At 40.2% G+C, this 24,937-nt stretch overlaps 1 protein-coding gene across 2 annotated transcripts in view; it reads left to right on the top strand.

Moving 5' to 3' along the window:
* dock8 (dedicator of cytokinesis 8) overlaps window positions 1–24,937 on the top strand; it is a 71,183-nt gene that overhangs the window by 6,845 nt on the left and 39,401 nt on the right. The window contains exons 2-10 of one of the 2 annotated variants that reach the window (XM_042488637.2): window positions 3,446–3,545; window positions 9,300–9,475; window positions 10,235–10,306; window positions 10,837–10,945; window positions 15,885–16,094; window positions 17,052–17,137; window positions 17,883–17,949; window positions 24,043–24,192; window positions 24,407–24,487. In XM_042488637.2, the coding sequence (XP_042344571.1) occupies window positions 3,446–3,545; window positions 9,300–9,475; window positions 10,235–10,306; window positions 10,837–10,945; window positions 15,885–16,094; window positions 17,052–17,137; window positions 17,883–17,949; window positions 24,043–24,192; window positions 24,407–24,487 (1,051 nt within the window). Of the gene's footprint in view, window positions 1–3,445; window positions 3,546–5,651; window positions 5,912–9,299; window positions 9,476–10,234; window positions 10,307–10,836; window positions 10,946–15,884; window positions 16,095–17,051; window positions 17,138–17,882; window positions 17,950–24,042; window positions 24,193–24,406; window positions 24,488–24,937 lie in introns of those variants that run through there. The other variant, XM_042488638.2, reaches the window with a different exon arrangement.

The following is a 24,937-nucleotide window of genomic DNA, read 5'->3' as shown; positions in this document are numbered from 1 at the left end:
AGCCAAACCAAGTCGGGACTCATGTATGGACAAGGGCTAATAGTCGCTGCGCTGCAAGTAAAGGACTCTGGTTCATTTTAGGAAAACAACCTTACCTGCACAATATGTTCTCATATTGCAATCAAATTTAAATTCTGATCACTGTGCTGCACTTTTCTCTGGTATTTAGCCCAGCCCTTTAATTTGAATCATATGTTTAAGATGTTGGGAATTCCCGTATGCATTGCTCAATAGAGAGAGGTTGCAGTCTATACTGATTTGCTGATGCTGCTCACATTTTATTTTGGAACAACACCATCACACTGAAAGAGTGGTGCCGAAGAATATGCCTCTTGGGAAATGCCACTGTGGTCATTCTCAGAGATGTCTGATCTGGAGCCCTGTGCCCCGATGTGGCACAAAAACCTCAGAAGCTGCTTTCAAGACCAAAACAGTCAACTTCAATAACAGCTGTTTTTACAGACAGGGTCAGATCTGTATTAGATGGTGTTGCTATGTTTTACTGAACTCTTCCTGTTCTGTCTTCCTGAGCTGCCCTTGCCCTGTGTGTCCTCTCAGCTTAAAGCAATGCAGCTATTGTCAACAGTCAAATATTTGTCCCCTTTAAAGTCTCTGGGTTCGTTCATCACAGGATTTCATAACTTCAGTCTTTGTGGTTTCACAAAAAGTCATTATCAAGACGCAGACTTATAAGAGAAGCTGCTTTTTCTATCATTTAACCAAAATCCCAAACTCTGGATTTTGTCTTCTTCCTCTCACAGCTTTGGCTTTATGCAACAAAAGATGCCAGGAAGACAGGAGCCCGTTGAAGAGAATGACAGATGCTGTGTGCCTTGACAATCTGTTTGTCTACTAGTGGTAAAATAATGTCTGCTGGGCTCTGCTAGCAAGAGCTGATTACTGTTTTACTTGCCCGGTCTTTTTATAGACGGTCCCTGAATGTGTCTCAGTGTGTGCAAGTAAGCAAACAGAATGTGCATGCGTATGCAAATATTACTTTACAGTATGTGTATGCTCTGCTATAGTATGGGCTGCATGAGCTTTGTCTCTCCAGTGGCAATCAGAGATATAGAAGGAGGGCACATTTTAGTGGTAAAGTGGTTGTGGGCTCAGTCTGCACACAGAGTAGGCCATGTTTCTTTTGAAGTCAAGTTATGAGAAGGTTTTACAGGGTTTAAATTGCCTAGGGTACAAACTCAATACACCCATCAGACTATCTGTCCTCAGGCAAGTAAAAGGCGTTCTTGTTTGCAGCAGTAAACATCACTAACTAAAACATCAGAATCACATAAATCTAAACAGCAGCCATTCTCATTTCAAACATGCCAAAACCAATATGACCAAACAGGAGATGTCTGAGGCAGAAGTCATAACTCTGGCCCTTCACTTGCTCCTCTCCAAGTGAGGTTTAACTGCGGGGAGTGTCAATCCTTGTGTTGATGTGAAGCTCGCTGGAGCTTTAGTTTCTCACCTACAACCCCTATAAGCTCCAGGAGCTTATGTGATCTGACACATTGCTTAACAAGGAGACACTCAGCACATTCCTTTTAAACATTAGCGTAAAAAGTGGGCGTGTGGAGCAACTCTAGGTTGTTGATGTGCAGGTGCAAGGAGGGGTGCGTACATGGGATCCCACAGCAACCAATTTCAACAAACATGCTGCTCTAAACCAGAAGTGGAGGATTGCGCTGACTGAGTAGCCTTCAGGTGTTTGTAGAGTATGTTGTGTACCTGCGCTGTTTCTTTATCAGGCTGCAGTCTACTCTCTGAGTTATGTAAGGGTTAAATATGAGAAGTATGCAGTGACTTTTGCACAAGTTAGAATTGCATAACAGATGTTGTTGATACTGATAAGAGTGAAAGTTGATAATGTGGCCAAGCAAACCTCTTTGTGCGTGTGTGTGCGTGAGAGAATGTGTGTGTGTGTGTGTGTGTGTGTGTGTGTGTGTGTGTGTGTGTCTGCTCATTGTTGGAATAAGTGTGCATACGCTTCGTGTAATATGCTAAATCAGATTTTTTTGTCATGCAATTTGCAGTCATGTATTTCTGCAATTTATATTTGTGCATTTTTTTGTGGAGTTTTAAATGAGTGGAGCAGCTAGGTGTTTCAATAAAATGGTGCAGCACTTCTGGACTTTGCTCTTTGTGTATATTTGTATACTGCTCTCCCACCCATACCTTAACCTTTCCTGGCGTTCAGTTATTGTATTTACTCAGTGTGTTATGTGATTGACAGGAGGGAGGGGGAAACAGAATGTGCATGAATACCAGACTCCAATAGACTTATTTTGCCCCTTTAGATTGAACTGTTAACTATCAGAAACACATGTTTTGACATGCAATTTTAAGCTGCTTGTAAGCAAAGTGGTTTGGTTGTTCAGTTTTGCAGCAGATCATTAATGCTACTATTTTTCAGTTGTTTGCATAAAGCTGCCTCACAGACTTTAAATGCTTCTGCAGCCTCAGTGGTTTTGTCATGTGGGCATTCCTCCTCTGCGCTGGTGTTTATTGGTTTGTGCTGGTAATTAGTAACAGGGTGGACGTAACAATTGCCGAGGGGACTTAATGAACCCATGAGATTGACCACAGGGGAAGCAGTTGGGAAAGTGACCCATTTACTTAAGTCCTCCACCTCTAACTCTCCCCTGTGTGGCAATTTTGCAGTAAACTCATTTTGACACTAGCAGAAATATACACAAATATGAGCAGTTCTAATAAAATGCACAATCAAAAACATGCAGATACACATAGTAAAAGCACATGCTTTTGCACACAAAACTCGCCTTTCATCATTGAACCGCAGAGAATAAAGCAGTCATTGTGTAGAGTATGGTGGGGCTTAAATGATATGGTAGATTAATTACAAAGAAACAGACAGTGCATTAGCTCAGCGTGGCATAGAGATGAAATGTGGGCAACAAATTGGGACACTAGCTTTGTTCTTGTCATCCTCTGTTGTACCATCGTTTTGGAGAAGGCTACAGGCAAACACACAAAACACACACATACACACCATCATCAACTCCCCAATATATTTGAATACTATTCCATTCCTATGTCATGTTGATTTCCTGCTTAGTGTGACCCTTAAATCAGGACACCATATTTATTCCACCGCCTGTATGGCTGCCAGCCTGACAAAGCCTTTACACAGCCAGCAGAGATGAGCAAACAATAGTTTGAATGGAATCACCATGGCTGACCAATTCAAACTAATGCGAGTCAGAACAATAGTGGAATTGCTGTTGCATCTCTCATTAAGATACGCTGTGTGCATGTTGGTGGAATTGTAAAACAGGTTTTACATGAGGCTGTGGCTGCTTTTTCCTGTTTCTGCACAAAATTAACCTTTAAATAGCTCACAAATATGACATTCTGGTGTTATTATCTGCCTCTTGAACAAAAAACCTTATGAATCTGTGTGTGTTTCCATGTTTTTTTCCAGGCACTCTTCTGCAGAGATCAGAAAACATTTCAGTGGGAACTATGGCTTTCAACACAGCCGAACAAACTCCAACGCTTCGGCATCAGTGTGTCTAACTGTGGTGAGTTCCCTTCTATTAAAAGATACCTTGGCTTTTGGAATTTAGTTATTTTTACCCTGCAGGTATTTGTCCCATTATCCAGGATATGTATCTTTGATTGTTTCTCTGCCACCTGGAATTAAAAGGCTTATTAGTTATTTCATGCTATCAGTGCTATGAGCTGCAGGCAGATTTCAGAAAGGAAAGTAAGCAATGTGAGATATTTTTTTACTTTAAAGGTGGAGTAGGTAACTCTGGAGACAGATAGTTGATTGTTGAGTCTCATTCCCAGATCATCCGACACTGACGCTATGGGTTGATATTCAGATCGAACCACCAACTCAAAGCGACCTGGGAATGAGAAAAAAACAACCACTTTTCTCCAGAATGGCCTTCTCTGCCTTTAAATGTACAATATGTGACTTTTTGGGTTTACACATTGTTAAACCAATTGGGATAATGTAAGTACACACCTCAGCAAAATATGTGCCATTGATCTTGTCGTTTTTAGACTTTCTCCTGTGAAAAAGTTACATATCTTTAAAAAAAGCAAAAATGCAGCAAACTTTGCAAATGATGGATTCCTATTTATGTTCATACAGCTGTCTAATATGTAAAGTGGGTTAAGAAGGTAGACAGACTAAAAATGAATACTGTGTATGTGATGTTACTTCACTCAATACCTGTGATGTAACTCTAGTGGAGGAGGAGGTCAGTGCAATGGTTTCCTCTGTTGCTGTATTTATGCCGACACCCCCAAATGGCTATACACATATCTTCTTCACATCCTCTTTACTGTCATTAGTGCTGAGAAGGTCTGACTCAGTGTGCTGTGTAGTCTCTGAGATTATAATTGGAATCATAGAAATTTCTGCCACAGCGTAAGCACTGCTTTTGCAAAAACAGCCGTCTGCATTTCTGCAAAAGAGCTGAGATTCTTTTCAGGAAGAATCTTTCTTCCTCTCACAATAGATGAGATGGGAACTTAGTCATGGCTTAATGTGCTTTTGTTAAAACCAGTGTGACACTGCCTGTTCTTTGATTTAACAGGGTTTAGAAAACCTAGTATCCCTTAGTTTCTGCAGACAATTGAACATCATTATGACGGGTTGTTTTCTTGCCTCCGTAGTTGAATCTTGGTAGACAGTTAGTGATTCCTGCTTTCTTAAGCAAGCAGACAGAATGATGCACAGTAATCCTTTGCAGGGATTTGTTCCCACTACACTCTTAGTCTCTCTGTGGTACCCCTCTGAACCTCTGTCTCTGCCTCCCAGATTCATCTACTCCTCTGTCAGTCTTCCTGGCTTTTTTTTCTATTTCTGTCTTTCTCTCACATTTCTTCTCTGCCTGCCGCCCTACATCTCCCTCTTTTAAGAGTTTTCTAAAGCTCTTAGGCGCTAAGTCTCCTGACATATCTGTGTGCATGACTAACTGAGCTGAAGCCCTTTGATACTTAACCAGTGATGATCCTTGAGCTCGTCAGCTGACAAGGTTTGAGGAGGAGTACTTGGGCCGTCCATCCCACCGCAGCCTGTAGCATGCAACACGGTTAATCTCTAACCTGCTTGGGAAATGGGTCAGTGCCTTGGCCACTGATAGGCACTGGATGGGGCCTGCTTACCTTGCAGCTTACACAGGCAAATCTTTAATATGGCCGGATTTGGGATGCGGGAGAGAGGTTTTAATACTATAATCTCTGGGATGATAGTTTCCCATTATTCAGCAGTGGTCATCTAGCACACAGATGAGGGAGAGATGTTTGTTGTGAGGAGGGAGAGATGTAAGGACGCGGATCACTCTGTTGATTATCTCAATTCTGACTCTCTATTACTCTCCTGCTATTTTTAGTGCCTGTTGACTGACGGGTGTTGTAGGTTTCATATACAAATTGAGAGATTAAGAGGAAAAGCCACATGTGTTTTTGCAGCGCCTGTGTGTGTGTATAAGCAGCATGCACGTGTGTGTGTGTCTGTAGTTTCTGTTCCTGTCTGTTGAAACACCGGTTGATGGAGGGACGCCTTGCTTGATGTCACTTCCTCTAATGTCTTGCGGTTTCCTCCCTTCAACTCTAAACTGCAAGACACTTTGCCTGAATGTTTGAAACTGCTGCCAAAACATCTTGTGGGTTCAAACAGTCATGGCTAAACTTAAACATTCATATTAATTAGCTATAAGCACCACTTCCACTATTTGTGATGCTGATTGTTTCCTCTAGCTAGTTCCTAGCTTCTAGGAATATGCCGATCAGTTTAAAGAGGATCTGTGTGCTGCGTTGTGGCTCAGTTTTAACAAAAAGCTCTCAGCGTCAGTAGGTGCACACTGTAGGTTCCCATATCCGGAGTGCGCCATTTTGTACGCTTCCTTTTTATGGTTCAGTTTTCGGCAGGGTAAGTCTCCAATCTCCGTATGAACACAGCTGTCTGTTAGTGTGATTTAAGAATGAGATTATTGGTAAACTTGATTGTCTTAAATATTGTAATTCTGGTCAAATGTGGCTGTATTTTGCAAGAACATTATTTTTCATCTCTTTATGTCTTTTTTCCGTCCCTGCTCAGATGTGCAATACATTTCAAGAACTGTGATGTCAGTAGATTTATATTGTTTTTTAAACTGATAAATGTTCCTTAAACAAGGCTCCAAAAGTGATTGATTTAACAGTTAATGGCTTTAAACATTTGTAATTTTATCAAAAAAAAGCTTATTTTATTTATTTATTGTTACATGTTTCTGCACAGAATTCTATCAGTTGTAGATTGCAATGCTTCCTACACGTAAAAACAATACGATTTCTCTTAAATAGTTGCAAAGGCATCACTTTTAATACTAATGAGTATGCTGAATGAAAGTCTGGCCGGTCATTTGGCAAGCAGAGTTAATTCTTGCTAGGTCCTCTCGTGACTCCACAGAGCAGCCGGCACTGATCAGAGGCATGCATAGATTTGCATTCATTTGTTTTTGTTAGCTTCCATACTGAACAAGAAAAATAGGCTACATGCTACAATGATTGTTTGAACTTTGAGGCAGAGAGCCAGATCAACGCACAAAAGGAGAAGGCTGCCACTGTAGAGACACTGAGGTTCACGCCTCCTCTATAGCAAGGAGGAGTTGAACATTTCATCTACACAGTAGACCTGTCATTTAACATAATAATGATACAGTTGTTCCATCTGGCTGTCTGTGTATTCGTCCCTCCTTGTGTTGCATGTTAATACTCACCCGTGTGGTACAATTTGCTCTTGAATGTTCAGCAAAGAAAAATATCCCTTAGGGTGGATTGATGTGCAAAAACATGTCTGAGGGCAAATGGAATTTGCTCTGTGTTTAAACGTTGCGTACAGCAGTGACTCATCCCGTTTGTGCAGTTATCTCTACCTCGTCTGCGTGTGCATATTATCTGAGTGTGTATGCCAGTGGCTGGCTTTGCTCTATATTTTTCTTTTTTTCTGTCCCTGTCTCCTGTAAACACACTTTCTCTCACGTTCAGGCTTTCACACACTACCTATTTGTCATGCAAATGCTTCCTGTGTGGCACAGTATGCACAAAAAAGCTTAAAGGGGAACTATGCCCATTCTCAAAATTCATACTATTATTCCTATGGTCTAAGACAGTACAAAAATATCAGTAAACATATAATTCTCTTCAGAATAAAAATTTATAGTGCTAAAACTCAAATTTGTGATGTTCTCAAGTAGAAAGTCTGGAGCTGCTCCATAGACAGTGAAATAGGAAAGATGTTATAGATGACAATGAGAGTATATGGGTACATTTTAAGTTTCAGACTTATGTGCACTGCAACTGAATAAAGCACATTTGGATAATAAAAAAAAATTCTGTGGGTCCACAAAATCAAGCTCCTTTTCAGTGTCTAGGGAGCAGCTCCAGAGGTAATACTCTATGACATAATGAGTTTAAGACTTACTTTTCTGGTTTCTGGCTTTGAGAGGCTAGCTCATGTTCACGAACATTGGTTGAGCTTTCCCAGGTGATGGAAATAACATTGGAATTCTTAATGCAGGTGGTCTTCCCCTTTAACTATACTTTTTGGATAGTGCTAAGGAACATTTTCTCCCTTAACACTGTGCATTATGCACCGATCAGCAACAACATTCAAACCACTGACAAGTGAAGTGAATAACATTGATCATCTCAATACAATGCAATAATCTGCTGGAAGACATAAAGCTATGGCCTTCATGTGGATGCCACCTGACACGCAAAACTCACCCCAACATTGTTGCAGACCAAGCACACACCCCCTCATGGCAACAGCACTCCCTGATGGCTGTCGCCCCTCTTCGCAGGACAATGCAACATGCAACACTGAAAAAACTACTTCAGAAACTTGATTAAGAGCTCAAGGCATCGACCTGGCCTCTAAATTCCCCAGATCACAATCCAATTGAGCATCTGTGCTGGTACCCCTAAGCTCGCAACTCACAGGACTTAAAGGATGCTGCACCAATGTCCTGATGTCAAACACCAAAAGGTACCCACAGGGGTCCTGTGTCCACAGGTCAGAGGCCCATTGTGGATCATACTTGACTCTGACCTGTGAAGGCATGGACACAGGACCTCTAGGGTACTGGCACATCCCACGGATGCTCGGGATTCTGGGAATTTGAATGCCAAGCCAATGTCTTGAGCTCTTTGTAACGTTCCTCAGGCCATTCCTGAGCAGTATTTGCAGTGTGGCATGGTGTGCTGTGCAGCGGCCACTGCCATCATGCCGTTGCCACGAGGGTGTGTACTTGATCTGTAGTGGTTTCTGGGTGGGTGGTGTGTCAGATGGCATCCACATGAGTGTTAGGACCCAATAACATGCATTGTAGCGATATGATCAACATTATCCACATCACCTGTCAGTGATTTTAACGTTGTGGATGATAGCTGTATATATTAACAAATGTTGAGAAGACGGATTCCTGTTATTATTATTTAGGAAATCTTTCAGTAAAATATTGTTCTATAAGTTTATTCCCAGGCCTCTGCTTTCATCGGCCACAGCTTGCTGACTGTAATCAGATTGGAAGTCTGCCCAGTTTGCTGCCACTCTTCACAGAGACACCTGCTCCATGCAGGTTCCCAGGTCCCTTTTGTGACGCCCGCCTGGCTCGACAAAGGGCCATGTGTTATCTCATCAGCTGTGTTTTTTTTCCTTCCTGCAAACTCTTTCTAATGATGAAAAAGTATGTTAAATCTTCCCCTTTGAGTGCCAGTTGGAATTTGTCTCATTATGTGCACTGACGATTTGAACAATATGTACTGATTCCAAGACCCAAATGGAAATTTCAGCCTGTTTGCACTGTACATAAAAGTGATTGCAGCTTTGCCTTTGATCTGCTGTAGCTCTGGAGTGGAGGCTGATAGAGTTTTTGTCTAAAAATAGATTCATGGAAAAAAAAGTCTGTTTTATGCAGGCCAGTTTGTTCCAGTTTCTATTTGTGTATGTGTTTCAATCTTTTGTTTCTCTACAGGTATTAGGTATTAGAAAATAGTCATGATTCAACGTGTCCTGTCCCACCTCTCTTCCTATCTTTTCTATTTCTTCAGTACTTCTCTGCACCATGTGAACTATACAAACACATCAACAGTGTCCTAGTTAGATTTACATTCAGGATTTTCTGGCAAATAAGTCATTTGGTCATCCACTCCACTCTGTCAGGATCCTTAAACAGCGCTATAGCAACTATTACTTCCTGTATGTTCTTGATTTCCTAATTTAGTTGGTGCTATGTGTCCTAATTCCTCCCTCCCTCCATCCATTTGTTCTGCAGCCTCAGTCATATGAAGCGGTGGAGCCCTTGGACCTGGAGGAATTCCTGATGTCACAGCTAAGAAGTGGAGACGTGGCCCTGATGCAGGAATTTGGAGACTTCCCTGATGATGACCTAAAGGTGGAGCAGGTGGAGAAGGAGTGCCGCACTGTTAGACACTCTGTCCCCGAAAATGGGTGAGTCACAAGATGTCTGACATTGATGACAGAGGAATCCACACACACTCACTAAACAAAAAAAACTTCCCTAAAATGTTGGCTAAAAAAAAAAGGATGTATAAAATTAGAGTTTAATTGAAGAAGATCCATCTTAATGTTGGTCAAATAGTCTTCATGCTTACAGCTACTAAATCCTCATTTGTTGGCAGAAGATTTAGCTTAAAGCTGCATACAAAAAAACATCTCAGTTGCAATCAAAGATGATTCTCAAGCCCATTCAGGAAAGTTTGTCATAAGTTGTATATCTAACAACTTTTTAAATCAGTCATAGTCAACTTCTTAACAAATATAACACATAGAGATAAAAGTACTCAAAATAATATATTTAGTCATACATCAAGTGTATAGAGTTAAATGAATAGCCAGGTTGATCATCTCTACCTTCCTTTTTACAAAACAAAACATGAGACTTGTTTTTTTTTTTACTTCATTTTTTTTTTGTTATTGGTTATTTTTCTCCTTAAATTGCGGGGGAGGTTGGTTGTGTTTATGGCTACATGACCTTTCCTTATTTTTCATAATCTTCTCACAGCAGTGTAAAATGATTCTTTCTGCTATCTTAGGTTATTCAGAGCATGCCTGTGTTTGCACCTTGACCATGAAGTACAGATTAAGACAGAGAAGGAATGTAAAGTTTCAGTTGTCTGTGAATGTTTGCATGTGTGTTTGCATGACAGTGCGTGTCTTCTTACCCTATTAATCCCTCTCTCTTTGTAGAGTGGAGCTGGATCCACATGTGAGAGACTGTGTAAAGAGTTACATCCAGCCGTGGCTTTTGGTCTCTAGAAGGTAAAATGTTTTCTACATGTAAACAGATATATACCTTGACGGAGATCTTAAAATGACTAAATCTATATGTGGAGTTTATAATTTAGAAATGGAAAACTAGCTGCACCCGAGATCTCCAAAATCACAGAAACAAATCCCTCACCAGTGTCTGAAGTGACTGTGCAGCAGGTGCCAACTGTCTGAAAAGTTGCACATTTGTGAGACAGGAAACAAGAGGTCTGAGAGGGCCTGATAAACATTAAACACTGGGATCTCCTGTCTGACACATTGTAGTGCTCACTCTATCTCTCTCTCTCTCACACACACACACACACACACACACACACACACACACACACACACTCACATACAATACAAACATAAACTGAGACTGTGTTGCATAAGGCTTCTGTTTTTGTTGTTATCTAGTTTGATTAGCGGTGCAGAGGTGTATCAGTTGTAACCATGCTTGTCTTTTTTTATATGTTTGCCTGTCTGGGGCTTTGACCGTGTGTGTGTGTGTGTGTGTGTGTGTGTGTCTGTGTGTGAAGGTGCCAAGGTGATGGCTGGAGTGCATATTCAGAGCGGGCCGGCCTACACAAACTCCTTCGAAAACAGACCTTTGAGTCCGACATTGAGCCAGACAATCAGCAGAAGACGGTAAGAAACACAAACACACTGAACACACACACTCACCCTCTGATGGTTGAGGATTCCTCAAACAGCCTTCTTCACAGTTGTTCTTGTGAAGCGTGGTGTTCAGCGTTGCTACACTGGAACAATTCCTCACTTTCCTTCTTTGGGTTTTTGGCTACGTTTCTTGGTAAGGCTCCATTAACTTGACAACAAAAAGACAGAAAATATTACAGTTCTGATACAGCTAAGGATACATCATTTGTATTAACTTTGTACATTTGAAGAGTCCAAATGTAAAGGAGTAGTTTAACATTTTGGGAAATATGCTTCTTTGCTTTCTTAGAAAGTTTGCTTTTATAACAGAGTCCCTGTGATGCAAACCATGAACCAGTTCGGGATTATTTTAGTTTGGCAGATTATCTTAATTTAGAAAAAAGATTGGTAGCCTGGCTCTATCCAGAGCTCAAACTCAAATCACAAATTAACATGCTCTGCAAAAAAAAGTGCTGTGCCCCCTGGCAGCCAAATACTGCGTTCATATATAATTAGGGAGACAGTAGACAGCAGATGGACAACACCGTCAAGAAGGCAAAAAAACTGAAAAATGGTCTGATGTTGTGATGGCAGGACAGTCAAACGAAACATTCATTACAGTATGTTGTTATTGTGATGTTGGATTTTTCACAGAGAATTGAATGTAATATGTTTATTATTTTCTGTGATTTTTCTAGTCATATCCAATAGTTGTCTAGATCACCCAAGTTTTCTTCTTGTGAGAAGAACTGTGTAACAGTCGTAAATTCTCTTGCAAAGGACGGCACACCTTTAAAATACTCTAAAATACTCTGTGTACCTTTACCATTGTCATTATTCTCTGTCAGCCAGAATTTATTGTCCAACTCTCGTCCACTAAAACCATATCCTCTTTGCTGTCTCCCTGATTCCATGATAATGGAAGTAAAAACATGAAAAGACAAAACAGGCAAAATACAACATTATTTATTAATGAGCGAGCTTTAAAGGTGCTGCGACCTGCAAGCCCAGCTGATGGGCCCCCCAGCTGTCATTTATTTGTTTTTGTTTTTTTTTGCTAAGAAAAGATAAGCTAAATGCCTGCTGCTGTGTATTAGACTGGTACAGATCTTAAAATCTAAATATCAGCCAAGAAAGAAAATAAGTGTATTTCCCAAATTGTAATCTGAAGCAAAACTACAAAAAACTTTCCAACTTTGTCCTTGAATGCCAATATTTTGCACTTAAAATGTCTTTTGTGAGAGGAAAGCCATTAAGTGAGAGCAGTATGGTAGTCCATACTGATCAAGGCTGGATGTGAAATGGGAGGGAGGAGTGGGAGACTGGGGTGGCAGGGGTCCGCTTTAATAGTGTACACAACAGTGTTTTGTTATTCCCGTCACTCTTTCCACTGTGGCAGTGGCTCTTGTTAGTTTACTCAGCCTGGCTTACACAAAACTGAACTTAAGCATTATACACTTAAACTCTTTTCACCTCCGTGTGTTTATCCAGACAGTCAGAGAGATGTTGTTATTAAATGTGTGTTTTTTCCTATTCTGCTCGGCACATTTTTTCTTAGATCAATAGCTTTCGTCTGCACGCCTCAATCCTTTACTTTCATTACTGATCCCTGCCTCAGTAGTTGAATGACATTATTTCGAGCCAAGTTCCCATCTCTCTCACTTCCCTCTCTCCAGCTCTTTTGTCTCATAGGGGCCAAATCCCTGGCTCTCAGCATCAGGCAGTCCCAGCCAATCCAAGTCCCAGTCAGCGCCACTCCACTCCCAGCCTCTCTGGCTACTTACCCAACCATCCCTCACCACCAACCCCCCTCCTGTCACCCCATCCTTGCCGGTTCTGGTTAATCACCCAAACCAAAAGGCCCTTATTACTGCCGCAGGCTTCCCACGAGCTACATGCCAGAGAGAGAGTGACAGAGACGGGAAGAACAGCACTATTGTCCCTCAGTGCTTAATAGGTCTCTTCTATGGTCCACTCTGTTTTAGCAATAGCCCTGGGATCGTGGTGTGATGGTCCCTTGGAGCCTCGATAGGGTGAAGCTTCACCAGAGTTGAAGCTCGGTCAGTCCTTGCCTGTGGTTTGAAAGCAGGGATGTGAGATTGATGAATGATGGGAGTGAAAGAGACAGGCAGGATGTGGCATGGCAGCAGGGAGGTTATGCCCTGGCCCGTAGCTGAGTCTGAGTAATTCCATATGGTGCCAGTGCCAGCCTTAGCATCCTCTTACTGAGGGCCAGTGGATGCTCCAGCCAGTTACCGTTAATTCAGTTTAAAAGGACAGTTCACCCCAAAACCAAAATATACATATTCCTCTTGTCTGTGGTGCTATTTGTCAATCAAGATTGTTTTAGTGTGAGTTGCTGAACGTTGGCGATATCTGCCATAGAGATGTCTGCCTTCTCTCCAGTATAATGGACTCAGCTTGTGGTGCTTAAAGCGCCAAAAAATACTTTTAATCCATGAAACTACATACCGTCAACTGTGTCACCGTGCAGAAGGAATCGGCATCTACTTCTATCTAATCTTCCTACATGAAATTGCTCACAACAAAGTCTGTGGATTATCTTTCTATTCTATTTTTGGAGAGAGACATTACTATTGAGTTTTTACAATGTATTTTTTGGCACCAAAAGCCAAGTGACATCTAGTTCCATTATATTGTAGAAAAAGCAGACATATCTACAGCTGATATCTCCAATACTCAGCAACTCACACCAAAACAATCTAGATTAATAAACAGCACTACAGGTTAGAGGGAAAATATGTATTTTTGATTTTGGGATGAATTGTCACGTTAAAGGCAATTAATCAAACAGGAATAAGGAGTTCTTCCGAGCTTCGGACATGTTAAATGACATTGGTGTGCTTTTGTACTTCACCTTAATCCACAGGTGCAAGAAAGTTTTAAGGATGCTCATAAAATGTATATTTTGCCTTTTGCTTCCCTCCCTGGAGAAAAATTTAGAGCTGAGATGTGTTTATGTGATTGTCGGAGTTTGAATTTATTTGTATAAGGTGGTAGAGGTTGGTATCACCAATTTGTGCACACTTTGTGGATGTAAGAATCCCATGTTCAACCAAAACAGCAGAAAACAAGGGGCAGCTAACACAAGCAACAAAGCAACATGCATATTTTTAACAGAAGATATCTCTTTTACAAATCTGATGCTTGATTCTCCAGTCAGGTCTTACTTCAGTCTGAGAGCTATATTTGAATATCACACTGCAATGTTTGGGAAGCTACTTTGAAAAGCTTCCAAATAGTTCACAGTGTAGGAAGCTGAACTGCTGCAAAGCTACTAGAGGGAGAAATCTAGTTTTGTTGACTAAAGCTGTTTAGAAAGAGTATTTCAAACTGCTTTGAAAAAATGATCATATTGACAATGAACATGTAATGTCAAAAGTGATGCAGAAGTTGTGCCATACTGTTGCGGTAAAGAGGGAGCTGAGCTGGATGGCAAAACTCTCGATTTACTCGTCCATCCACATTTCAGCCTTTACCTATAGTCATGAGCTCTGGGTAGTGAGCGTAAGAATGAGATTATGGCCAAATTCTGTTTCTTCTGTAGGATGGATAAACTGAGAGACTTAGAGATAGGGTGAGAAGCTTAGACATCCAGAGGGAGTAAAACTGCTGCTCCTTTGCGTCAAAAGGGGCCAGTTGCGGGGGTTCAGGCATCTGTTCAGGATGCCCCCTGGGCACGTCACACTGGTAGGAGGCCCTCGGGTAGACCCAGAATACACTGGAAGGATTATCTAGCCTGGGATCGCCTTGGGATTCCCCAGGAGGAGCTGGGCAACATTGCTGGGGAGATGGACATCTGTCTTCTGCCCCCGCGACTCAGCCCTGAATAAGCAGATGAAAATGGATGGATAGTTACATGGATGTGATATTAAAGTGTAACATAATATAAATGGTGTTCATTTTTGTCCAACAAGCCCATGCTGTTGCTGAAAGGTAACTGGAAGTCAGGATTATGCTGCATCAAGCAAGGCTGTCAGTTCGTCCCTCTTTGCTGCTATGATTTTTGTCCGGCAAACCATCGGCCTGCTGGGAGATCTCTGATTACAGAACTCAATCAACTAATGTACAAGGCATCGATGTCATTAGTGACTCATACCACCCTATCTCACCTATTATATGACAAATTTCAGTGGCCTTATTTCCTGCAGTCTAATGAGTTCTTTTTATGCAGGTAAACATGAAAATACCGCAAGAAAACTGCAATTTTAAAAGAAGGAAGGAAAGACGGAAATGTGTGTTGAACATGTTTACATGTAGACTTGTATAACGTCACTCCCTGTGGCATACAGTGAACATAAACATAAGCCTGTGTTGTGTGTTGTCTTCATTGAGATAGCCTTGATCAGGAAAAGCCCAACAAGGGACTGTCATTGTCTCCAGGCCAAAACACAACCGTCTAGACTGCCTAAATGCCTGTTAGCTGTTTGTTGCATCTGCTGACAGCATGAACATGAAAGCTGCATTTTCAGTGTAGTGTATGTTGTGGATAATTTATAGCATGCTGTGGAAGTATGGAGTTGATATTTTACTATAAAAAAACATTACAGTTCAGACAGATTTTGAAATTTAATTAAGGTTGGGAGCATTAAAGTCATGGGGGAGCATTACATGGGTTTGGGAACTATGGATGCATTTAATTCTGTTTACTCAAACGCTGTGCAGATAATTTTGTTTAAATGGAGGAAGACAAGGCTTTGACCAAATATCCATTAATATAGTTTTTCTTTACTCCGCACTTGTTTTCTTTGATCTCTTTGGTCTCTCTTGCATCCCTCTGGATATTCTGCCTTAATACCCCCTCATTTTGCTCCTCCTGTTTTTGTCTTATTGTGCGAGCTTCTCCACTCACATATTGCCCCTCCCCCCCCCAACCCTTAACCCCTCTCTTTCTCTGTCTTTGCCCCAGGTCACGTCTCCAACACTAGCAGGGTTGAATGATGACTCTGGCCGCACACTGACCTCCTCCGACTTTAACTTGCGGTGTTTGACCCCGGACCAGAGAGTGGAGGGGCTGCTGGCCTTCAGCAGCCATGAGGAGCTGGACCGCTTTAACCAGGAGGCACGGCAGGGGAACAGACACCCTGAGCTTTTTGCTCTGTACCCACCAGCAGATGAGGTGAGATATAGAGAGAGTTGTTATCATTTGCTGTGTATGCATATGAGAACAAAGTGGGTTGCAGTGAGTCTGTATTGCTCTCTGTCCCTGTCCAACATGAAGATGCAGACTAATCAGACACAATCAGTTCACCAGTCCTATTACTCCTTTCCAATATACAGCATGCTTTACTGCCCAATAGGTTTTGTCTGTCTCACTGTCGTTAGGATTTTGAGGTTTTGAGGTTGCCTCTATTTTCTTGATATACAATCATTTAGTGTTCATGAGATGTGTGAGAATATTAATTAGTATGACTTCAAGACATATAACATTGCATATATATATATATATATATATATATATATATATATATATATTACACACACACACATATATATACATACACACACACACACACACACACACACACACACACATACATATATATATATATATAATTACAATAATCTCTTTAACATGACAGTATTTTAATAATCAATTAAATGCATACATTTTTTTAGGCAAATATTTCAAAATATTCCAAAAGTTCAGTTGGTGATTTGCTTATTTAGTTGTAATATGTGATAATACACTGTTAAGTCATCATAAGTATCAGTACTTTTTGATACCACATTTTTAAAACCAAATGATCTCTGTTAAATATAAATTTGATAATATCAAAAGTGCTAAAGGCTGCTTAGAGGAAAAGCAAGTGCTCCTCACCTGTGGTTGTGATGGTCGTTTCTCCAAAAACAAACTCACCACAAGACTGGAGGCATGTGTTGAGTGAATTTTTATATGCTGGGTCTTAGGTTGTTTATTAAAAAATAAAAAAAAAATAATTAAACCTTTTTTGTGCCTAGGACTTTTTTGCCTTTTGCTGTGGTATCATAAGAGGTTGTTAGTATTTTTTTATACAAGTATTGTATCAAAGTTGAAAAATCTGGTATTTTACCCCTCTCTGCTTTTGTATTCCAGGAAGATGCAGTGGAGATCCGGCCCATTCCCGACTGCCCCAAAGAGCACACTGGAGACCGCATCTTGATCCGATGCCAGGCCATCAAGTATGTCATACATTTTCATAAAACTGTGGGGGGGGGGGTTAAACAGCTGCCTGAAGTTGGACAAGGGAACAACAGTTAGCTGTGTTAAAGTTCAAATATTCCAACACCCCCTTTTTATGACAACGACCTTTTGCTTAGCATTAACATACAGTACATTTTTGTTTGTCACATGTGATCATGACTTAAGGTTTTAAGTAGTTGTTCTGAACAGACTTGCAGTAGATATGATGGACAGACAGCACAGCGCTGTGTGCTGTGACTGTTGTTCTTCAGAGAATAACTGTCCCTCCCTCTCTCTGTGGGATTTTTTCTCTATCTTTCTCTTTTTTCTTCACACACACACACACACACACACACACACACACACACACACACACACACACACACATATAACACATGCACACTTCAGAACACACACAGGGTTTCTCTGCCTTTTGCTCTTGATCTCACTTGTCCTTCTTGAAAACCCATAAAACTGCCAAAAAGTTTTGAAAGAACTCATTTCTCAGCTTGCAGTGGTTTGGCAACTTCACCCTCATCCTTTAACCCTCTGTTCAAACATGTTATCACTTACTGCAGTACATTTCACAACAATAATACACGGAAATAGAATAGACGAAACCAGAAAAAAATGGTAGATAGGCTCTAAGTATAGTATAAGAGGAAAAAACAGAGTAAATAATGTTGAGTATGTGAAGTATGATGCTAACACTTTTTACTGATTTCCTTTTCCTTCTTGGCTCAGGTTTGAGATTGACATTGAGCCCATGTTTGCCACCATGGCCTTGTATGACCTGAAAGAGAAGAAAAAGGTAAGAAAACATTGCTTTACAGTTGTCCCTACAGTTTTCTAATGTTGTCTTAAAGTACTTTATACCTCATGTCCTGGAAGCTTGTGTAACATGTTCACCTTTCCACACACAACACAAGGGTAAGACAAAATTACAAACCACTTACAATACAATAGCCCTGCAGTAAATGCTACCCTGGTGAGGCTCATTATGTGTGTTTGTTGTGGAGACGGTAAGAGTGTCTGTCAGTTGGTGTTTGACCTACTTGTTCTGTTAGTTTTATGCTTTTGAGACTGAAAAACACAAAATGCTGTCATTTCTTCAGTTAAAATCATCTTTAATTGACTAGTACTGTAGATATCAATAAAAAAAAATATGTCTGTCTATATATGTTTTCATAACGATGTGCAAAGGCCATAATTTTTTGCGTTGTGTGTGTGTGTGTGTGTGTGTGTGTGTTTGTTTGTAAGGGAATGGGTCTGTGAGAGAATTTGAAATACAGCCCATTTACCAAAGAATACCATGTGAAGTGTCAGTCAAGGGTTTATTTGTGGTAATGCAACATGAGGAAGCATTTAAAAAATCATGATGACACATGTCAAACAGAGAAAATAGGGAAACACTAGTCACAAGTAAACCCTCACCAACACTGACTAAATGTATCTTAACAGGAAGTTAAAGGGTAAGTTTGGTGTTGTCCAACCCTGGACTCTATTGTCTTTTGTTTTTCTGTCTAAGTGACAAACGGGAATGACAATTTTTAAAATTGGTCCAGTTTTGAGTGAGATTGCTACAGCCAGCAGAGTGATGTAACCATTCAAGGCATGTTCACACCGTCAGTGTATGTCATCTAAAAGTGCTTGTTTTTGCAGGCTCATATCGTCATAGGTGTCTGACAGTATCATGGAAGGGATCCCTACAGAGTTAGACCTTTTTGTTTAAGAGTAAGATCATTTTTGTTTTACCAGAAACAGGCTAGAAATTGCTGTTGCCAACCCACCAGACTCCATTTAAATCAATGGGGACATTTAAGTATGTATTAAGCCAGCATTTTTTCCACATCTAACTGGGTGAATTAAGGGTTTCTATAAACCAAACTAGAGTTGGTGATTGTTTGAACAGTGGAAAGCTCACCAAGAAGGTTTTTGAGAGTTTTATTCTGTTTCTATCAACTTTGATAAAGTGTGTCTTTAAGATGACAAAATTACTGTTAATTTAATTGCAGTCTGGGGGGTTTGGCAATAGCGCTGCCTGGGCTGTTTTCAGTAAGCACAATGGGTCTTACTCATTAAACAAAACATTTTTTCCATAACATTATTGGACACATACAACAGCAAACTAGACACTGGGTACCTGGTACTTCACCTGGTTGAGCATGCGACCCAAAAGGACTGAGTCCTTAGCAGCAGCCCAGCTTTGATTCTGACCTGCAGCCCTTTGCTGCATGACGTCCCCTCTTAGTCTTTTACCCCTTTCCTGTGTCTGTTCTAGCTAATAAAGGTAAAAAAAAAAAGAATATATATATATATATATATGTATATATATATGTGTATATATAAAAAACAATCTGAACATGTCAGTTGTAAAAAAACAAGTAATATTAGTGCATGTAAAGTGATGACTAGAATTGTTACATTGAAGCATGTTTCGCTGCTGTTGTCTGCAGCGGTCTCACTCAATACTGTACCAATTTCAAAAAATGTCTTTCGTTCAGTGACTTAGACACAAAAATATGAGAAAATTCAGGAGGAAAGGACTTAATTTTCTCTCTCAGTTAGTGACTCTGATGGCATCACAAACTACAGTCCTAAAAATGACAGGATTTAGTCCAAACCTCTGATTATCTCACTAAAAATCAAACAGGCTTCAAAAATGGCATTATTATTTTTCTGCTGTTGTTTCATGGTAGCTGTTGTGTGTCATGTGCCTCCTGTAGGTTCAGGGAGGTCTCATAATTTCTGTTGGCAGTTGGCGTGCCAGTGAGGGATCAGTGTAATCTACGAAGTTTTAAGTCTCATCATCCCAACATGTTTATGTCTCAGGGGTCGTCATTTTTCCAGTCGACCATTTGAACTTGTCTATTTGCATGTTTTCTGTGGATTTACACAGCTGGATAGTTTTTTGAATGAAGGGGCCAGAAGGATTTAGTTTGTACTTAAGTGCTCATGGATCTCTCAGATGAAACTGGGTTTTAACGATCGGCCATGCCCTCCTCTCAGTGCTGTCCAGCTGCTTTTTAGCTTGTCTGCAGAACTGATGGCTCTAAGATGATCTCTCAGGCAAGATAGTGCAATATAATGCCTCCTGTTTTTAAAAATGGCCTGTGTATAAACTGGTCTTAACAGCACAAGTTGTGCACTATATGAAATACTTCACCTACATGTCAAAGAGTGCTCTATACATCAAGGACATTTGAGTTCTGCCTCCTACTGATGTCAGTCCATGAGAGCAGAGCTGAAGTGTCACATTGTCACAGCATGTTTCACTTAAGATGACTAATTTTATTATGTGTTGAACTGAAGTGTGTCCTTGTGGAGGTTAATACAACATCCTGCCTATTACACTGAGCAGAGACAGATCCAGACTGTTAAAGAGCTATGAAATCTGAGTGAGGGAGAAACTGCCAAGCTTGTTTTGTCAGTTAGATTTAATTGTAGTGGAACAGTGAAGTGTTTGCCACTGACCCATTTATCCCTGAACCCTTTTACTTTCTTTTTTACTTTATGTCTCTCAGCAACTCTCTTCAGTGCACGTCTTTCTTTTTCTCTGTCTCCACAAGTGTGTTATATTTTCTTTCTGCCACTTTTCTGCTTGCCTTATTTTCTCTGTTTTCCTGCATCCCTCACAGTCTGTGTTTCTCAAGGGAGTTTTGCTGCCGTGTCTGTATTTGTTTTTTGTTCACATCATTTTTGTTGTTTCACATCTGTGGAATCTGCAGCAGATGTTTGTATAATTCCATATAATCCTCTGGTTATTAATCATGCCTCTGGTCCATCAGCCGAGGTGCACACACAGGATTTGACCCAACAAGTGGCCTACTTAGGGTATCAGATTCATGGATATAAACAGGCAAATATTTTAGAATAGACATGCAAAAAGCACAGCAAAAAGAACAGTCTGTTTCATTCCAATTTTATGACAGGCATTTAATAATCATCGTATCATTATACATGGCAGCTTTTGCACATGCAAACCAATGACAAATGTCTGCCTTTTGCTTAGCAAAAGAAGAGTAAAGTATTTTCTACAAGACTAGGCAGGCCTAGTTTCGCTGGACTGAGATTGCAGCCTGTTGGGAGGACACAATGAGTGATTGTAACAGTGTTTTTTTAACATATGCAGTTGATACTTAGCTATGTGTTTCAGTCTGTCTGTTGTCCAGGGAGCTGTGTTTGAGAATATTTTTGGTAAGGGTGGACAGATTATTGGCCTGGCCGATTATTGGGGCTGATATTCTGGCATTTTTCCGATTATCTGTATCGTTTTTTAATTTTAATGATTGGCGATGATATTAATTATTTAAAAAGTGCAAAGAACGTGTCAGCATGGGAGGAACTTTTACCTTGTAAAACCTCAGGGAATATTTTTATTTACTCACTTATTAAATAATTTTTTACCTTGTGGGTGGGAACTTGCTGTATTTGATGTTGAAAGTTTCAGTTTTGATTAAATATGTGCTAAAGGCATTTTAAAAAAGTTTTGTGTAGGAGTTATTTATATTCCTAGTTCTAAATATTGACAGAAAGATTTTAATTTTATTGCAAATGCATATCAATTCCAAATATCCGTTATCGGCCTCATTAACCACTAATAACCAGTATCAGTATTAGCCCAGAAAAACCAATATAAGTTTTGAAAACTCTGTTGACGCCCTTTTAGTTTTAAAACTATGAGCCTCATTTTAATCTAGACAGTCTGAAAAGAAGACTTTTGGAAACGATAATGAGGACACCCATGTTTTCTTCAAGATTAATTTATAGCAGTCACAGCTTGTTAAGATGAAACATTAACGCTAGGTCTACATTATTGTGTGGGTACTCCTTTCCTATTGCCATGACATCCTCCGGAAATGGATAATGCTCCCGGCTGGTACTGTTCATATATGTTGCCATATTTGCTTTGTAACTCTTTGCTTTGCTCTATCTTTTTTCTGCCACCTTGACACCCATACTTATGTCACTGTCAGTAACAGTTCCTTCTTGTTTTTCGTCCAAACAAAAAAATCTCTGGCCTTACTGTGTCATCTCTGTAGTACTTACTGTAACTGCAGTGTAGACAATCTGACACCGGTATGTCCACGCCAAATGGTTACATAAATGATCATGCTTGGCCATGTTTTCAGGAGTGTCACTATGGATGAAGATAAATTCTGGAAAGCTGCTAAAGGGTTTGCCTGTAAGAAGATTGTTTTCTTTTCAAAACACCATTGTAACATAAAACATATTAATGTGCAAGTGTGCCACATAAGAAAATGTTAAGCATTTGCTCTTAAATAAAGTTTGTCAGCCTGTTGGACACAAAGCCTCTGTGATCTGACAAACATGAAATGTTAAAAAGGGCTATTACATTCCTCAAGTCCCATTGAGTCCAGATTTAGTGTTTTGAAGCTCGACCTTCACAAGTGAATGTTGTTAGAATTAATTATGAATGTTACCTCGGTGAACACTCGTACTTAGTTTGACGTATTTGCTCTGTTTCATGAGAATATGATGCACATCATACGCTATTTAAGTCAGCTGGCTTTGATTATTCAGAAATGATTCCTGTGATTCCAAGAAGTAATTTGTCATTATGAAGTGGACTCTGCCGCTGCAGTCTTTTAAGAAATTTCACTCTTGTGGTAAGTGCGCCTCATGTTGAGGTCAACAGGGTCATTTCCGTCACAAAATTTACACAGGAGTTTGGCTTTCGGGTTTGTTTTACCACTATTATCAAAATCAGGTTGAAAACAAACCAAAGTGATCAACCTAGAATACTTTTCTGAGGGTGTAATGTGATCACAGTTACTGTCTTGGTGAAGTGTGCTTTGGTGTGGTCAGCATAGCGGAGGTCCTGTGGGACGAGCAGAATGAAGGAGAGTGGTTAATGGCTTGCCAGTAAAAAGGATCACATGACACACACCAGTCCAGGCCAGACCAGGACATATGGCTGTGTTCCTAGCCTGAGGTCATCAGGAACGCAAGTAGAGAAACAGTGTTGTGGACTGAACGGGTGATATTTCAGGATCAGTCTTTGGTTTACATGAAAATAGCTGCTTCTAAACTGACTCCCTCTATCTTTATCTGAAAAACATTTGGGGTGATGTTTTGAATTTTATTGCGCCCTGAATTTATTGTCAGCAAAAGAGTCTTTCAAGGACATCATATCTAACAGAAATGACAAAATTACTTTTAAAAAGCTTACAAAGAGGCACGCTGGGGGCTCAGTTGGTGGAACGCCACCCCATGTTCAGAAGTTATGTGTCCTCATCGCAGTGGCTGCAGGTCCGAGTCTGACCGGCGGCCCTTTGCTGCATCTCATCCACACGCTCTCTCATCCCCATCTCCTCTCATCTCTCTAGCTTTCCTATCAATAAAAGCCATAAAAGCCTCAAAATATGACTTAAAAAAAGATTACGAAGAAATATCTTGCCAAACAACACAAACAACACTGATTGTATGTTTTTTTTATGAATTTATCTTTTTTCATTCTTGTATGTATCTGTTAAGTCTGCACTCTGTATTATTGGCATTTAAGAATTTTATGTGTGAGGAGGGTTTTTTAATTTTTGTATAATTGTACTGCTTAGACTACTATAATACATTTCTTTTTTCCTTTTCATTTAGGTTTTATTCTAGCATTCAGATTGTTTTATGTCTTAAGTTGTCATTATCCTCATTTTATGTCTGTGTTGTTTTTAAACCTTGTCTGTACTTTTATTCTACGTTTGCACTGTATTTCAGTGTGCAGGACCTTAGGAAAACTAGTGTCACATTCATGTGCTATTATAGGGGATCCTTGAATAAACAATAAACATTGTATCAATGAAAAATAACCATGTATCTGCTTTTGGTAAAGAGACGTTTTTCTAGTTTTCTTACATTATCACACAATTTTCATCTCGTCTCCCTGCAGATATCAGAAAACTTCTACTGTGATCTGAATACAGAGCAGTTTAAAAACGTCTTGAAACCTCACACTCTACACGTGGATCAGTCGACTCTGGCCAGATCTGCCGTCTTCTCCATCACCTACCCTTCCCCAGACATCTACCTGGTCATCAAGGTAATAATGAAATCCATGGCAACTATAAAAAATGCTAAATCAGGGATTCAAGTAACAGGATTAGGCTGTTTTCCTCCTAGTCTTAAATAACTTACTCCTATTCCCAATTGGATTTATATACCCTGTAATTCAGCGTGGTGCTGTCTTTGTAGCACTTGCTCTTGCCTAATGAATGCCTTATTTGCCAACAAACCTAGGATATTTTGTGTTTTAGATTGAAAAGGTTCTTCAGCAGGGGGAGATCAGTGATTGTGCCGACCCCTACATGACACTGAGGGAATGTGACTCTGCAAAGGTAATGTGACAGAGCAATTATTTTTTGAGCTTTTACCATTCTCATTTAAAGGGACAGTTCACCCCTAAAATAAAAACAAACAGACATTTTCTTCTTACCTGTAGTGCTGTTTATAAATCTAGATAGTTTTGGTGTGAGTTGCCGAGCGTTGGTGATATCGGCCATAGAGACGTCTGCCTTCTTTACAATATAATGGTACTTTCAGCCAGCCACCAACCATTTCAACATGCAGGAGAAAGTGTGCATCTTCTGCTAGCTCACCTATCACCACTGAGCTAGCTAACATTACAGCCCAGCCGAGGAAGACGACATTAATGTTTTCATCTTGTGCCATCACGAAGACGAGCCTCTCATCCACGAGTAGATGCACACTTCCTTCTGTGCTGTGATGTGGTTGGTTGGTGTATTTTGGTAGAGGAAAAAATAGTTCCTCCATGAAACTGCTCACAA

The sequence above is a fragment of the Plectropomus leopardus genome, chromosome 4 (assembly GCF_026936395.1).
Source record: "Plectropomus leopardus strain MGB_pleo_1.0 chromosome 4, ASM2693639v1, whole genome shotgun sequence".
Lineage (NCBI taxonomy): Eukaryota > Metazoa > Chordata > Actinopteri > Perciformes > Serranidae > Plectropomus > Plectropomus leopardus.
Note: the sequence above shows the minus strand (reverse complement) of the source record. Positions and strands in the feature narration are given on the sequence as shown.